Genomic DNA, 18,048 nt, shown 5'->3' with positions numbered 1-18,048 from the left:
ACTTTCTGTAATTAAAGCTCCAGAAAATCTGATGTCTTCTGGCTTCCTTAGGTACTGTACATATGCAGTGCAAGAACATAAAGGCAAGCAAAACACCCATATAAACAAAAAATGTAAATATATACATACACACACACATCCTTGAGATTGAGGAGATAGCTTAATAGGTAAATTGCCTACAGTGCATATATGAGACCTGAGTTTGTCCCTTAAAACCAAGGTTAAAAAGCAAGTGTGGTCATGTATACCAGTAATATGAAGGCAGAGGAGACGGAGAAAAGCAGATCTTTAGGGTTCAGTAGTCAGCTATTACCTAGTCTAACCAACAAGCCCCAGGTCAATGACAGACCCTGTCTCAAAAACAAAGGTAGAAAGCCCCTGAGGAGGAATAACACATGAGACTGTGGCCTCCACACACATAGGTACATGCACATATATATAGACAGACACAACAAAAATACTAAACATATACATATATATTATATATAGACATTGATATTAGTACTCAAAACAATAATTTCCCTGAGATAAGGAGGTGACTCTAGCTGAGACCCCTAGTAGCAGGGATCATGAAGACTGAAAAGGCCACCCTCTAACAGACAGGACTCCTATTGGAGAAAATGAGGGGAACACCAACCCACCCACAAAAACCTCAATCCAAAATTTACCTTGCCTACAAGATGTGCGTGGATAAAGATAGAACAGAGATTGAGAGAGTATCCAACCAATGCCAGGTCCAACTTGAGACTCACACCAAGGGAGGGAGCCAATACCTGACACTATTAACAACACTCTGCTATGCTTGCAGATGGGAGTCTAGCATAGCTGTCCTCTGAGAGGTTCCATCCAGCAATGGATCAAAACAGATGCTGAGTCTCACAGCCAAACATTGGGTGGAGTGCAGGGAGCACTGTGGAAGAGTCGGGGGAAGGATAGAAGGACTTGGAGGGAACAAGAATTCTACAAGAAGACCAATAGAGCCAACTAACCTGGGACCATAGGGGCTTGTAAAGACTGAAGTACCAACCAAGGACCATGCATTAATTGGGCCTAGACTCCCTACACATACGCACCGAATGGGCAGCTTGGTCTTCATGTGGGTCCCCTAGTAAAGGGAACAGGGGCTGTCTCTGACAAGGACTCTATTGCATGCTTTTCAATCACTACACACACACACACACACACACACACACACACACACACACACACACACACACTGAGGAAGAGGATATGCTCAGTCCTAATGTGACATGATGTGCTGAGTTGGGTTGGTGGAGGGGACTCCCCTTTTCTGAGAGTTGGGAGGTATAAAGGGAACAGGGAGGGAGGGTGGGACTGAGAAGAGATGGAGGGGGCTATGATTGGGAAGTAATTTAATTAATTAACTAATTAGTTTATATATGTATATGTGTGAGATAGATAGATAGATAGATAGATAGATAGATAGATAGATAGATGGGTAATTTTCCTGAGAACTAAACTCATATATCCAACTGCAGGACTCTTTTATCACTGTATTATAGATTGGTTGGTTTCTTGAGTATATGCAACACTTGACAATTCTACTGACAATATAAGAATATATTTTTTCTCATACCCCAACTTTACTTTCATCTTATTTATTTGAAAACTGAGACTTTGGATGTGTTTATTAACCACCTAAATAACTTTCCAATAATTTTTTAATCTTGTCCATTTTTTTCCTTTGTTTTCCTGTCAACCACTAAGAATATATTATATTATAGATAATAATTGTCATCTAAAATCAAATTTTGGGGAAATGACCATCTGTTCATGAGCTTATAAAAAGTTTCAGGACCTCTAAAACATTTATTTACTTAAAAGCATTCCTATGAATAAATACACACACATTTTTCCATTATGTTACTGGAACTTCAGAAGCTTTAAGACACAAAATTAAAACAACTGATCACCCTAGACATGAATAAATGTTAACAACAACAAAAAGGATATGAACTAAAAAGGTTGAATCAGTGGGAGGGGGTCTGTAGGGGCAGTAAAGGGTAAGAGGGAAGACAGGCGGGAGATGTGGACTAGATATAAACAACACACAATGAAAGGCCACAGTGAGCAGCATAGTGGAGCTTAGAAACCAGGCATCTGAATCACATTAGCAACGTCAACACCAGCCTGAGGTATGATATAAGTAAGTAAGCTGCTTACCTCTCAATAGCTAATTCTTTGTTAGAAAGTTGCTGAACTGTAATCACAACCTTCTTCTCTATTCCTTGCTTTATTTTGAAATAAAATTTATCTCTATCCTTAGGCACAGGACTGAAATATTCAAAAATAACAAAAATTAGCAACATAATAGTAGAATAAAATCACACATTCTAAAATGAGAACAAAACAGCAAGGTATCAAGCGAAGACCACTATATTCTTCTTTTGTGTTGTCTGTTTGTTTGTGTTTCTCAAGACAGGATATCTCTGTATAGATGTCCTGGAACTTGCTCTATAGACCAGGCTGGCCTCAAACTCAGAGATTTGGCCGGCACTGTCTCCGACACTGGGATTAAAGGTGTGCACTACTACTGCCCAGTGAGAACACTATATTCTTAAGACATATTAAATCTCAACTTACTACAGATAGAAAACAGTAAATTTTATAACCAGCAACATAAAAATTCTAGAAATTTTGATCATGGATTAAAAGAGTCTTATGTTTTTATGTCCCAATCAAGGTTAAATGTGGTACCTAAAACTATGACAACATGGTATAATTTCAAATTTAGCTCTTAAACTATAAAAAAAATTTTTAAATAATGCTTATTTAATCTGTTAAAGACTGTTTTCTAGTTCATCTACTGGTGAGCATGAGCACCCATACCATAATTAAACTCAAGGGGAAAAAAAGCAATAAGAACATATTACTCTTTTAAGCACCAAGAATTTAAAACTACTTTTATATATCCAAGTAAATATAAATAAAAGATGGACAAAAGATACAGATCATAGCAAGTTCATCAAAATCTGAGAAAAGATAAAGTAGCTATTATCATAATGAACAAATACAACTTGTACACTTAAAATAGTTTGTCTTGCCAGAAAAAGAAAAGTACTTCCAGCACTTACTCAATTTGATATTTACTTTTTATTATTAAAATGACTAACTAGCAATTATTGTTAGAACTAAAAACACTAAAGGCCAAGTGTGATAGTGCACATCTTTAATCCTAGCACTTGAGAGGCACAGGCAGGCCAATCTCTGTGAGTTCAAGTTCAGGACAGACAAGGACTTTCTAGTGAGACCTTGTCAAAAAAAAAAAGAAAAAAGATTAAAGAGACTGTTAATGTATATGAGTTTAAGTGACTTAAATAAAATAGCCACTTCTTATTGCTTATTTTTGAACTGTAAAGAAAAGCATTTTAATGTATAATAAAAAGGTGGTTAAATGATAGTCAAACCATATAATATGCTAAAAGCAACCACTAAAAATCATTTGGTAAAGAATATTTTAATAAGGGGCTGGATGGTTGGATTAGTGGTTAAAAGCACTTGTTATTCTTGCAGAGAGGACCTAGGTTCAGTTCTCAGGCCCAGGGGATTCAAAGCCTTCTTCTGACCTCCACTGGCACCAAGCAATATTAGAAGACGTAATTTTTAAAAATAATACTTTGGTGAAAATTATTTCGGAAAAAATATAAATAAAAGAGATATAAAATTTTCCATACAAATACAAAAGAGATATAAAAATTTCCCTACAAATACAATAAAGGAAAAAACGAATTAGCTGAGGGTGGCATATTTATAATCCCAGCACTCAGGGGGTATAGACAGGAAAATCAGGAGTTCCAAGGCCAGCTTCAGCTCCATAAAGAATTCAAGCCTAGACCACACTACAATGAGGCCTTGTCTCAAAAAAAAAAAATCAGAATAAATAAGTAAATGAAGAATAAATTAACACTTTTAAGAAAAAATGATTCTCTGTGGCTAACAAAATTACAGCCTGTGCCCAGTTTTTATGACTTTAGTTAATATTCTATGAACATCAGATTCTTTTAATCATTAAAATTGTTTGACTAGCTGAGAAGTATGAGGAACAGTGAATGATGATCATTCACCAGCCAAATATTTCTTGACCTATCTCAAATTTTACACAAACATGATCTAATGTCTAGAAAGGATGCTAGCGAATACCAGCACAACGTTAATTTCAGGCATGTTAGCTTTTTTTCAGATTACTCTTTCAGATATCCTCACCTAAAGTTTCCTTTTCCATCATCTTCTTTTACCTCCAAAGAGACACTGAAGGTAAACACATCACTGTCCGGGGTCGGGATGACTGAATCTTTAACATCAGACACCTGTCTGGCAGAACGTTTGAATGCAGTACAGAAACTATATAAAATTCTGCTTACCTAAAAAGTGAAAAGGGAACTACAGTTAGACAATAGAACTAAATTCACATCGGTATCCTTCTCTCACATGTTTGAGTCTGTAACTTTCTATGCCCACAATTTTCCTTGGTACAGAAAGTAAATATAGTGTAAGCATCTGTCAACCATTTGAACAGTATATAACAGTTTTGTCAGTTATGCATTTAAAAAATGGTAGATAAATAACTATAATAAATGCAGATCATCCTAATTCTAAATTATTATACATGAAGAATATCATTAGCATGAAATCCAATGAAAAAGATATTGCCTAAATATCCCTCAAAAAGCACACTAATTCCATAGAGTGTTTAACTATATGAAATCAACAGTAATACATCATTTCACAGACTTAAATTCAAGTATGATGGGTGTTTGCACACCTACACAGATAAGATTCGATGTAAACCCTAGAGAGAAGGAAACTGGCATTCAAGAACTGCAGCTGGGACCTGAAGAAAGCAGCACGTCCAGGTCCACTCAAGCATGGCAGCAAGCAGCACTCCTAACAAAATGCATGAAAAGCATAACTAGAAAAAAAATCTTGAGAACAAGAGATGATTTCCTTATGAGGGGATATTTTCTTTGAAAAGGTTTTCCAGTGGCTGAATTAAATAAGACAATGCAAGAGTCCCTGCACAGAAACTGCTTAACTCTACTATGTAGGCATAATTTGTCAGGAGGGAAAATGTATCATTAGTTTATTCTACTTTTTTTATAATCAAAGCAGTTTCTCCCCAATATGAACAGTAGGGGTCTTTTGGGTGCCCGACACATAAAGGATTGATCTGCTGGGGGAAATAGATACTGTCTGCTATCATCAATCAATACTCATCTCTTACACACACCTTCAGACCAAGCTTTGTAGGTGACCGACTCAGCTTACACATCCTACCCCATGTAAGAATTCTGGGGCTGGAGAGATGGCTCAGAGGTCAAGAGCACCATCTGCTCTTCCAGAGGTCCTGAGTTCAATTCCCAGCAACCACATGGTGGCTCATAGCCATCTATAATGAGGTCTGGTGTCCTCTTCTGATCTGCAGATGTACATGCAGGCAGGACATTGTATAAATAATAAATAAATTAATCTTTAAAAAAATCTGAATAATCTTACAAAGCAGGAAGGTTTTTGCAATGCTTCTTGCAAACCAGTAAAGTGAGTGGGTGGAGAGGACTTTTAAAGGAAGCTGCACTGTTTTGATTAGTTCTCTGTTATCAATGACTTGCTCTCACAGAGTAGTAAAGAAGAGACTCAGACTCAATGAATCAATGTGTACCTAGACTACATAAATATGCCCAAGTGTGTTCATATTGAGCTACACTAGCATCATTAAGAAAGAATTGTTTAACAGCTATCTTTCAACCATTTTTGTTTTGTTTCTTTAAATGCTAATATTTTAAGTTAGTAAACATAAAATTTAAAAACAAAGATCCAGATGGTTCTGTGGTTAAGAGCACTTTTGCAGATGACTCAGGTTTGATTCCCTGCACCCATATGACATCTCACATCTGTCTATAATCCCAGTTCCAGGGGATTTGACATCTCTTCTGACATCTACAGGCTCATAGAAGCATATGGTGCACAGACATGCATACAATCAGATAAATAGCACTTTTTAAAAGCCAGGTAGTGGCTCACACTTGTACTCCCAGCATTAGAAGAGTTGAGACAGTAGGATTGTCACCACTTCAAGGCTAGGTTTAGCTACAGAAACTTGTATCCAGAATGGGAGGGGGAGGGAGGGAGAGAGGAGGGAGAGAGGGAGGAAGACAGAGAGAGAAGGGGGAGCGAGGGAGAGAGAAAAAGAGGGAGAGAGGGAGACAGAGAGAGGGAGAGAGGAGAGAGGGAGAGAAAAGAGGGAGAGAGGGAGAGAGGAGAGAGGGAGAGAAAAGAAGGAGAGAGGGAGAGAGGGAGAGAGGGAGAGAGGAGAGAGGGAGAGAGAAGAGGGAGAGAGAAGGGAGAGCGAGGGAGAGAGGGAAAGAGGGAGAGAAGGAGACAGAGAGAGGGAGAGAGGAGATAGAGAGAGAGAGAGAGAGAGAGAGAGAGAGAGAGAGAGAGAGACTTAACTAATTTAATGTAAATGTCTCCAGATTATAAAATATTACAATGAAAGGATCAAAAAATAAATACAAAATGAGAGTAGAGTCTGCATTTCCCAATGAACACTCACTAAAAAGATTTTAGCTAAAGTCCTCAGTTTCTCTTTGGAACACCCTCAGCTTGAGAAAGGTAATATTGAGCCATAGCATTGACGCTAACACCTTTCAGCAAAGAGCATTTTATGGTAGTGTAGTTTGAAGAGCTGTCCATGTTTTACTCAATGTTTTGGAGTATAAAAGATTTCCAGGGTGAATAGTGAGAATGTTTGAATCTATTCTATTAGCATGAAGTTATATGTGTATTTGTATTTTCACATTTATTTATGACTCAGAATTTTTCTAAACTTTCCAAAAGCTATTCTTACCCATGGGTCCAAAGTGAGTGTCAGAAGTAACATCTCAAACTGTGCACTAGAAACACCAAAGACTTCAGATCTCTTAGTCCATCAACACATTGGTTAAGTAATAAGAACACAGTGAGATAAGAGGAGTCAAACCATGGTCTTGTTTTCATTACCTTACACTGGGAAATGCAAGTAAGATCTCACTGAATATTAACAAGTTTCTCAATTTCAAGGTCAAATTATCAATGAACATATTAATCTAGGAAACACTGACTTTAATTCCCTTAAAACAAAAATACTCTTTCTGATAAAAGAAACAGTTGAGCTACCATTATAGTTCTGTGGTGCCTTGAACATAAACAAGGTGCTATGATTGACCTCAGAATTTTTAAAAATGGAATTTGTTACCTCAAATGAAATACATTATTCACTTTTCTGTTTTTGTTTAATTCATATATTCTGGAATTAATTTTCCTGTATATATATAAAAGCATGCTACATTTTAAAACAAACTGTCCTCAAACTTTTAATAGTCGCACTTTCACCAGTTATTCAATTACCCTAAAATACATTTCCAATACCAAATTAATTCTTAAATAAAAAAATTTAACATTTTTACCACTAACAGCTCTATAGAAATAACCCACAAGCAAATACAGTTAACATTAATAGTAGAACCATACTTATAGCACAGTATTCATAACTATAAAATATTTTAGCTGTCTACTTATGGGCTTATCTAAACAAGGTAAAATAATAAGAGCAGTAAAGAACTGATATTAACAAGAAGTAGTGACCTCAAGTCTTGTGCAATTAAAACAATAAACTCACTCATTAAATAAATTCTTAGGCATTTTTTGTGCACAATGTAATATTCTAGGTCTATGGATACATTGGAAAACATCAATCTTATACTTCAACAAGTACTAATAAAATGTGTTTAGGTTGAGCAAGATCATTAAGTCAGCCAAAATCAGAAATGTTAACCTAAGTTTCATATTTAACTATCATGACATTAATTTAAATGTGCTCTCACAAATAGCTATTTCCACCAAAAAGGTTTAAATTGTGTGTGAATTCTAGAGTCAGTGAACAGAATAAAAGAGATGCAATGATAGTAAAGTTCAGAAGCAGTGATTAACATGTCAGTTCTTAAGGACTATATAACTAATTTTGTAAAGTAAATATAAAGTACATACCATGGCAAATACTATACCATAGAGCACATTATTAAAGCACACACACACACACACACACACACACACACACACACACACACACAAACACACACACACACACACACACACACACACACACAAATAATCCAATAGACACTTTTCTGTAGAGAGCAGAGGTTTATTGAAAAATGGTACAGTAGAATTGCTTCCACAGAAAGCATCTATAGAAAACAATAGACACAAAATTGGGCATCTGAATTGTGCTACTGTGTGAGGGAGGGACACATAGACATCTGGAACCAGATATAGAATACAATCTTAGCTATAGTAGCATTATAGTAACTTTATTTCAGTATTTACCTAAATGGCAAATATTACACAGTTAAAGTTCAAATAATGCTTACTAAAATATCTAGTTACTTTTTCAAATATAAAAGTTTTCTATTAATATTCATATAACATAATCTATTCTTTAGATATACTATCAAGAAATGTTCTTTTAAAAAATAAATGTGGGGCTGCAGAGATGGCTCCATGGTTAAGGGCACTAATTGCTCTTCCATAAGACCCTAATTTGACTCCCAGCACCCACATGGCAGCTCTCAATTGTCTAACTCTAGATTCAGGACATCTGATGCCTTCTTCTGTAGGCACTGCAGACACATGCTGCAGAGAAATGCATGCAAGCAAAACACCTATACACATAAAATAAGTGAGTAAGTTTTTAAAAAGAAAGAGGGGAGTGAAAGAAGGGAGAAAGGGAGGGAAAGAAGGAAGAAATGTAACAATATCATTCCATAAAAAAAATCATGTGACTGGGTATGGTAGCACACAACTTTAATCCCAGAACTTGGGAGGCAGAGGCAGGCAGATCCCCGTGAATTTGAGACCCGTCTTGAACTGACCTATACAGAATGAGTTCCAGGACAGCCAGGGCGAAGAAATAAAATAAAATCTAGTGGGTAAAGTATGGTGGTTCATACTTTAAATCCTCGCACACAGGAAATGAGACCATAGCTGCATGCACCTTCATATACATACATAGCGCACATACCATCCACACACACACAAAGAGGCAAGAAGCATGGGGACCTCCTTATCATCTTAGTACTTTGTCTGCAATGCCTCAGCAGAAGCCTTACATCATTCTCCCTGTACCAAGATCACAACACTAAGATACATCTAGTTGGACTGTCCAACTCTTTTGCCATATGCCACAAAGATCCAGTCCAATGGGGTCCCACAGAAGACTGCCCAGGGCAACAGGCCAAATGTACCCTGCTATCTCAGTGTCCAAGAGAATCATCACCCTCACGGGGCTTCCCTTCTCCCACTGTTGGCATCTGCTGCTTGAAGAGATGGATTCATTGTGAAGTAACAGCATCACAGGCCAGCTAGAAGTAGCCATGTTGTTACTGCTTGAGAAAGCATCTTCTTTCCTTTAAGTAGAAAACCTTCAGGTACAATCCAGGGACTTTAGGGGGCAGAAAGAAGGGAAAATAAAGTAATTAATGGCAATGCTACATATCATACATAAATGATAATATTTATTCTTTAGTCCCTAAGCTACTTGTACCCACCAAGGACTCAAATAGCAGTTATCCATTTACCACAAGACAGAGAGCTCCTGGGAACAGATAACCAAATGAACCAATAAACGTAACTAAAAGATTTCAGATAAACTCAAAGTGTAATTATATTTTTTGATGAGGTAAGGAAGATACTGACAGGCTTGAGCAAATATAACTGAAAAACAAGCCATGCAGCTGATAAATTCACTTATAAAACACAATGAAAAACAAGCTTACATTTATTTTTTACAATTTTTTAGTTTTATCTTTTATTACTGTGTGTGTGTGTGTGTGTGTGTGTGTGTGTGTGTGTGTGTGTGTGTGTATTTTGCACACATGGGTGGAGGGCACAGAATACATCCACCTTATGGTGCCAGGAATCAAACTGAAGTTGTTAGCCTTGGTAGCAAGCACTTTTATCCACTGAGCCATCTTAGTGGCCCCTATTCTTTATAATATTTAAACAACAAGAAAGTTGTTGCTGAAAATGTACAGTTCTTCCTAGCTAAAGACTTCAATTTGAAGCCCAGCTCTCTTATCCATTCTTGGGTCAAGATAAAGGGAACCACACAAATTATCATTTAAATGAGAACATTTTTTAAAATAAATATGAGGGAATTAGTAATATGCCTGGACAATGAGTTACAGTTGCTCCAGGCAAACAGAAACATAAGCTCAGCTATCTAAATAAATCCTATCCATATTACAGGATGTTATGAGCATCAATCAAGTAGATGCTCCTATAATACCTAAGTCAATGGATAGCTCAACATTTAAAAATGTTCCCTATTAATAAGATTTAATGGCCATGGTCATGTACCTCCTTTTCTGAACAATATATTTTAATATCAATGACTGACAATAAAATACTTTCAAAAATGTCTTATGTATGCCTCTAATCCCAGCACTTAGGGAGGCAGAGGCAGGCAGATCTCTGTAAATTCAAAGCCAGACTGGTCTACAGACCAAGTCCAGGACAGCCTAGGCCACACAGAGAAATTCTGCCTCAAAAAAAAAATTTTTTTTAATTACTACATAAAAATCACTTTCTTACAACCAGCAACACTGTCTAGAAATGTAATAGATGTTAGTATTTCCAAAATTATCATGGGAGGAATTTCTCACTTTTCCCCCCATTGACCACCCACTGCTAAAAGATCTTAATCAATGAATGACTTCCCCCTACATAAATAAATAGATGCTATAATCCCAAGAGACAGTTGCATACCATCAGTTATAGAAATGCTTGCAGCAAGGTTTCCTCTCAGCTTCCTCCTTAGAGCAGCATTTCCATCTCACAGTAGGGTTCTTCAATTCTTCAGAGTTTATTTCCTTGTTGTTCGGCTCCACTGATCCAGTACCATACAGGTGTATTAACTGACAGCTGTCAACATGAAATGCCAGGACGCTACCAGTCTGTTTCCCCACCTCTGCAGCGGAGTGTGTAAGAATCTGAAATAGTCCTCTCATTCACAAAAATCCATGTGTTCCATTAACACATTCGCACTCACGTCTACTGTGTGTCAGGCACACTATCAGCACACTTGGACACATTCGCTTTTGCCAATCACAGTTTTCAGGAAGAATTAAGTATATAGTACACTCTGAAACATTGTCTTTATCTGAAAAAGCAACACTAACAACTCGAAGTTTGTAGAAGGTGTGAATTCGGGCAGATAATTTCTATAGATACAGAATAAATTATGTGTTTCCACACATGTTCATCTTAGTGTAAAGCAAAATAATCACCAAGGCGTAAGAAATAGCCTGCCAAGCACACTTGATATGAAACACACAAAGATCTACATTTCTTTGAATTCTCATGATATAGCCATAAAAACTTCAATAATTAAAATTATGTGTTCGATCTGTATGGTAAATAAAGACTAGAATGGCACTGCTTTTCGCATTTTCTGTTGACAATTTAAGATTCAAAAGCTAGCACACCCACACAAACCTCCTTCTGAAAGCCTTTGAAATGGCTTCAAGTACTAGACAAATATAATTTGAAGTTAGGGGACAAGTCAATCACTCAGAAAAGAGCACATTTGCAGGCATTTGGTTCTGAACTATTATCCCAATGATAGGATAAACCACTAATTAGGAATAATTCCTAATAATATATTGACATCTTCAAAGGACTCTAAGTTCCTCTAACTCAATGTGAGCATTTCTATTTTTAACTGGGCCAACTCAAGAGTGAACTCAAAGCTTACAGTGATAAAAAGCAATCACCAGCGATATATCATCAGAGACCTGAGAAAGAGAGTTAGTATAACATGCAGGTGAAAGCATTATACAACTACCACGCCCAGCAGGAATCTGGGAATGTAAGAGGCACTTTTAAAAAAAAAAACCACCTTGAACTACAGAACTTGAGCTAAATAATAAGAGGCACAAAAATACTCATCCTTTCTGACCAAAAGCAAATACTACAGTAACCATAGGGTAGAAGGACATTTTACCAAATGGTATTGTCTATTATACCTGTTGTAGCTACAATATCATGTTCATGCATAAGGTACCAGACTGAGTTAGCTTTCTATGTTTAGTTACATGCTACTGAAAATATTAACATGGTCTGTATAGTATCCAAGTTTACATAATGTCTTTCTAGGACAGGGAAAGTAAAAGTTCAAAAATATTACCTTAATTCAACTCTGTAAAAAAAATGCTACATTGCATCATACTTACTGCCTCTTTAATTTCACAGGCGAAAACATGTATCTGAAATTCTTCTGAACCATGAGAACTCTCTGTAAATGCAAAGCAATTGCTCTCTGTTGTCCCATCATGCCCACGTGCACAGAACAGCACTTTATAAATTGGAAAAGATGCTATCTCCACATTGCTTGACTGGTCTATGATCCTACAGTAATTTTAAAAAAAGATAAGATATCAACTATCAAAGAACATCATGCTAATATATGACATAAGACAAGTATCTTAAAATCACAAAACAGTTATTAATACAAGTAAACAAATTATCTCCATGTTACTGAAAATCTACATGTACATACACATGCACCACACACACAAAATCATTTCATATTGACAAGTTCTTCATTCTTCTGTTTCCTTATTAGCCAACTCATATACTCTCCAAAGTAAACTATAGCTAACTATATGGAAAAAAATTACATATATACATACATACATACATACATATATATATATATATATATATATATACACACATCATATATGTACATCATTTTCCTATCTGCAATGGCAGTCAGCAAGACCCACCAATTCATCCTGCATCTGCTCCTGTCTTGCAATGCTGCGATTGCAAGCATGTAGTCACACTGAGATTTTTTTTCCTAGTGGTAGTGACCCAAACTCAGGTCCTGTTTCATACAACAAGAGTTCTTGCTCACCTTATTGTTTGAGAGAGAACCTCGCATTCGGACCTGTGGCTAAACTGGCACATATCTACCCCAGGGATCTGCCTCTCTCTGCCACTCATTTTGAAGGCTCTGGGAGGAAGGAAAGTGCTTGCTTTACAAGTTAAGATGACCTGAGTTAGACCTCTAGAACACACAGGAAAGAAAAGAATCTGCATATGGTGGCCTATGCTTGTCATGTCTGTGCTAGGAGGTCAGCAGGTAGCTGTTGAGGCTCTCATGGGCTAACCAGCAAGCCAGCCTAGCAAACTTGGCAAATTCCAAGCCAGTAAGAGACTTTGACTCAAAAAATAATTTTTTTACTTTAATTTTTATATATTTTTATTTCATGTGCATTGGTGTTTTGCCTGCATGTATGTCTGTGTGAGGATGTCAGGTCCTCTGGAACTGGCATGACAAACAGTTGTGAGCTGCCATGAAGGCGCTAGGAATTGAACTTGAGTCCTCTGGAAGAATAGCCAGTGCTCTCAACCATTAAGCAATCTCTCCAGCACCCTTACAAATTTTTTTAATTTGAATTTTTAAAAGGTAGACAGCACCTAAAGAGCACCACTAGTGTCTGCCCTCTGCCTCCACACATGTCCCCACACACATTCCACATAAATAATATATTAACACAATTTTTTTCCTAGGACACTAAAAACTTTTTATCCGAACTTTGTAAACTTACACTGCTGTTAGTCAGGACTTAACTTGTTATCCTAATAATGATGAAAATACCCTCTGCAAATAAGAACAAGTTCTAAGCCTAAATGTAAATTTTAATTTGGATTGTCCTACATCTGATTTATGATACAATATACTGAGCACACCTCAGAATAATTAATCATATGTTAAGAAAAGTAAGGCTTACCTCACAGAACCTTCTGGAACATTAGGCACATACAGAGTAACAGCAAAGGGGTACTGACTGGAAGCTCTCATGGTTGCCATTGCCCGTAGTGCCTCCACCTCGCTACGTGGGGAGGAGACCTTCATGCACCCTAAGTATGTCAATTTGTTAAAGAGAACACTGTCTTCTTCAGGAGATCTGCTTGGAGAAGACGGTCTGGGTGTGGAAATTTCTGGGGGGACAAATGAAAACAATCAAGTCACTAGAACATATTCCACAGACAACAACAGTCATTTCTTCATTTTCTTATCACTGGCTCACTAGTATGTGCGAACTATTAAGTATTCTAATGAAGTTATTTTTCCTCCAATTAATTTTGATGATTGCTTCACCCAATTTTACCCTTCTATATAACAAAAACATATATAATTCTATGCAGAACATGTTTTAAAATCTCATTATTGTTATAGAATATCTATCTGCATATAAGAAGAAAACAACTTTAAAACTATAAGTCATTTTAGCTATTAACTTTCTTTAAACTATAAATATCAATATGTAAACTGTTTTAGTAGTAGTAGTATTGCATGCACATATGTTTTATGCATTTCTGTCAGCTTAGTAAGACATATGAAGCAACAAACATGGTCCTATAGTAAAATCATGCATAAGAACTAGCAAGCACAGTACATAGAGAAGCTTACTGGCATTTGTAGAACTGGGTTTCTAAAAATAAGGAGGGATTTTTTTTTTCCCTTTGGTTTTTCGAGACGAGGTTTCTCTGTATAGCCTTGGCTGTCCTAGACTCACTTTGTAGACCAGACTGGCCTGGAACTCACAGAGATTCACCTGCCTCTGCCTCCTGAGTGCTGGGATTACAGGTGTGTGCCACTATACCTGGCTCGAGGAGGTTTTAACTTGTTTTTTTTTATAAGAATATAAATCTTCTACAAATCTGTGTAACAAAATATTATAAATACAAAACAATAGTAGATAAATGGATCTAAAACCTTAAACAAAACCTTTAAATTTTTACAAATATAAGGATTTTAATTTCTTACAAAATAAGTAGTAAAATAAAAGAAATAACTAAAAAAAATTCTAAATCTGAGTAACATAAGATGTAAAATGAAATAGTCCGTGGAAAGTTATTTAACAGAGGTTTTTTTTTCTACAGAAGAAAAAATGTTACAGTAAATTCCTTCAGCTTAAGGAAAATGAGTTGAGAGGGAACTGAGAGCTCCCAAGAAAGACTCTGCTCAGGCTCAAGACAATATGCAAATGCTGAACACTTAGTTAAGTAAGTTCCAGGAAGACAAGAGAATTTAATGTGTGGAAGCAAGAGGGTTCTAACTGCCAAGGGGGAAAGCATGGCTAAGAACTTCCCAAACATGGCTAAATATATAAATCTCCATATTCAAGAATCTCAATGACTCTAAAAAATAGAAACTCAGGCTGCCCTTTTCTCCAAGGCCTCTGCCAAGGCTGCTGCGTCCTGTGGAGCTCCAGGCACGCTCAGTGCCCAGCTGCCAATTTCAGGAAATGCCTGCCCTGGATGACTGTCTCTTGGGTTTTTCAATGAATGTGTGTGTGATACATGTATCAGCAAACAAAAGAGGATAGAAAGGTGCTCGGCATGGTTACAGTGATTCCCGTGTCTGCCTGAAGTAGTTAAAAGAAAATTATCTCTAAGTGGGTAGGTATACATTCAATACTATATAAATGTTCAAGTAATTCCATTAAGTTCTCCTTCACTGAACCACATTTCCTATGATTTCATTCCTAGTTACATTACAATATTATTCTTTTCCCTTCCTGTTTGACTTTTCCTAGCTGACACGCCAAAAAAAAAAAAGATATTCTCTAATATTTTCTTCATCTTCTTTTTTTATTTTTCCTTTTCTTGTTGTGTGGTTTTGTGTTGTTTTCCTTTGTTGTTTTCTGAGACAGGATGTCTCGGTGTAGCCTTGGACGTCCTGGACTCGATCTGTAGAACAGGCTGGCCTTGAACTCACAGAGATCCACCTGCCTCTGCCTCCCTGAAGGACAGGATTACAGGCGTGCATCACTGTGCCCAGTTTAGTATTTTCTTATTAAATGCTTGGTTCTTTCTTTTCTTTTTCTTTTTTCCTTCTCTTTCCTTTTCCAAGAATAGAATTCAGTATCTCATTCATGCTATACAAATTCTCTATCACTCAAATTATTATTTTCACTCGCAAATATTTGAATCTCTAGAAGGAACTTTATTGTATGAAGAGTCAGGGGTCTGATTATTTTATTCCATTATGAGAAACAACTGTCCAATGCCATCTACTGAATCTCCATATTCCTCCACAGAACTGAAGCTAATTCTGTCACTTACTCTCTGTCTACACATACATTTCTTTTTCCAGCCATCTTGCATTGGCTAGACTATTGGAATTTAACATTGCCACAGCAATAGATAGATACACTTCCTACTTGATCTTGATTTGATAGTTATTATTTCTCTGGTTAAATACATTTCCTTCTGTTCAGAGATTGACAAGTGCTCTCACATTCTCTCACGTTCTCCCCGCCACCAGCCCCATCTCTGTAATGGATATAAACATGTTTTTGTTTTGATCCCAAGTATGGGATGGAGAACAGACTTGTGAGAGATCAGGTGATGTTTATCCACTAGAAGACGAACCACCTTGTGAGGGGTCTTGGTATTTGCCAGCTGAAACACATCTTAGTACAGACTCTGAGAGGATCTATATCCTCCAAAAAAGGAGGTGGGGCCTTTTGGGTCTTGGTATTGTCTGGCTGTTCATCACTCCACTTCAAGACGCTCCTAGAGAGAACCGCTCCAACGAAGTCTTGGAGGCTCCCAGCTTTGGCTGCTGCTCTGGGCTCCAGCTGCTGTTCCAGGTTCCAGCAGCAACTTTGGTGGAATTGCTGGTCTGCTGAAACCTGCCACCTATGCCAGGGGAATCACTCCTAGGAACTAAGTATAAAAAAGGTCTACTTTTCCTGTTCCCATAAAGCTCCTTTCTCTCCTATCTAGGTTAGGTAGTTTGGAAGGGAGATATAAGCATTAAAGAATCCCAAATAAAGTAGATTTGAAAAGATCAAAGCCTACAAACTCTCTCTCTCCCCCTCCCTTTTTCTCCCTCTCCTATTTCCCACTTTCTCTCTTGAAAGAAGGAAATGTATTTAACCAGAGAAATTATACCTATCAAAATTTTATAGATTTATATTCATATATATGACATTTTCATTTTTTAATATGTACCCACTGATAGGAGTTTTTCTTTTGTACCACTTACATGGTAAACCACTTTCATACATTTTAATGTTGAATCATCCTTGCTACATTAAACATTATGATTACATTGTCTACACATATTCATCATACTCCACTATTTAATACTTTGCTCAATATCTAAATGTATATTAAACCAATATTGAAAATTTAAATAGTAAAGTACTAATCCAGTCCAGATAACTTCTCCTCATTAGAATGATTTATTGAGGAGTCTGAATATAGAACGACCTACATTGATCAGTCAACTCATGTCATCCTTCTGGTCAATTGGTTAAATTAGAGTAAAATAGCTGAACTTCATTCTCTAGCTTTAAGCATATTATGACCCAGCCTTACTATCATTTACTGCTGGTAGCCACTGTACAACCATAAGGCAAGCTGGTTACAGAGAACAATGACATGGAGAAAATTTGAACCAAGATCAGACTACTTCACAATGGTTTAAGACATCTGAAGCAGGAATTCATTTGAGCTCTGTTTCTCTTTCACTTGGTTGCTATACTCAGTTGACAACTTGACTGTATCTAAAATCAATTTACACCCAAGGCGTTGGCACTCATGAGCAGTTTTCTTAATGAGATTATTTAAAGCAAAAGACCCATCAATAACCTTTATGGCATCTTCTGGTGGCTGCATAAATAAGAGATCAAAGAAGAAGGAAACGGCTTTTTGCCTGCTCGTCCTCTCTTGTTGGCAAGTTCATCTATCCTGTTGCTGCAGCAACTCTTCACCAGTATTAAAACCAACTTCTTCAGAATTCCATTGTAGACTGAAGACCAACAGCTCTCCAGGAATTGACTAGGCAGCCAGCTCCAGATTGGGACTGCTGAGACATCTAAGCTCATTGACTGAACAACTATAGAATCTTAGGCTTTGCAGCATGAGACAGCCATTGTTAGACTGTTTGGATTATATCTTATAAGGTAA

General features: G+C 36.9%; 1 protein-coding gene across 2 annotated transcripts in view; it reads right to left on the bottom strand.

Moving 5' to 3' along the window:
* Positions 1 to 18,048, bottom strand: part of RABGAP1L (RAB GTPase activating protein 1 like) — a 573,647-nt gene that overhangs the window by 494,673 nt on the left and 60,926 nt on the right. For both annotated transcript variants that reach the window (XM_084782440.1, XM_084782439.1), the window contains exons 4-7: positions 13,854 to 14,064; positions 12,288 to 12,462; positions 4,225 to 4,382; positions 2,185 to 2,295 (exon numbers count right to left, since the gene is read on the bottom strand). In XM_084782440.1, coding sequence (XP_084638566.1) covers positions 2,185 to 2,295; positions 4,225 to 4,382; positions 12,288 to 12,462; positions 13,854 to 14,064 — 655 coding nt within the window. The remainder of the gene's footprint in view (positions 1 to 2,184; positions 2,296 to 4,224; positions 4,383 to 12,287; positions 12,463 to 13,853; positions 14,065 to 18,048) is intronic.

Source organism: Acomys minous (assembly GCF_964271855.1).
Source record: "Acomys minous genome assembly, chromosome: 1".
NCBI classification, from domain to species: Eukaryota; Metazoa; Chordata; class Mammalia; order Rodentia; family Muridae; genus Acomys; species Acomys minous.
The sequence above is the reverse complement of the archived record's forward strand: the minus strand, read 5'-3'. Positions and strand labels throughout refer to the sequence as shown.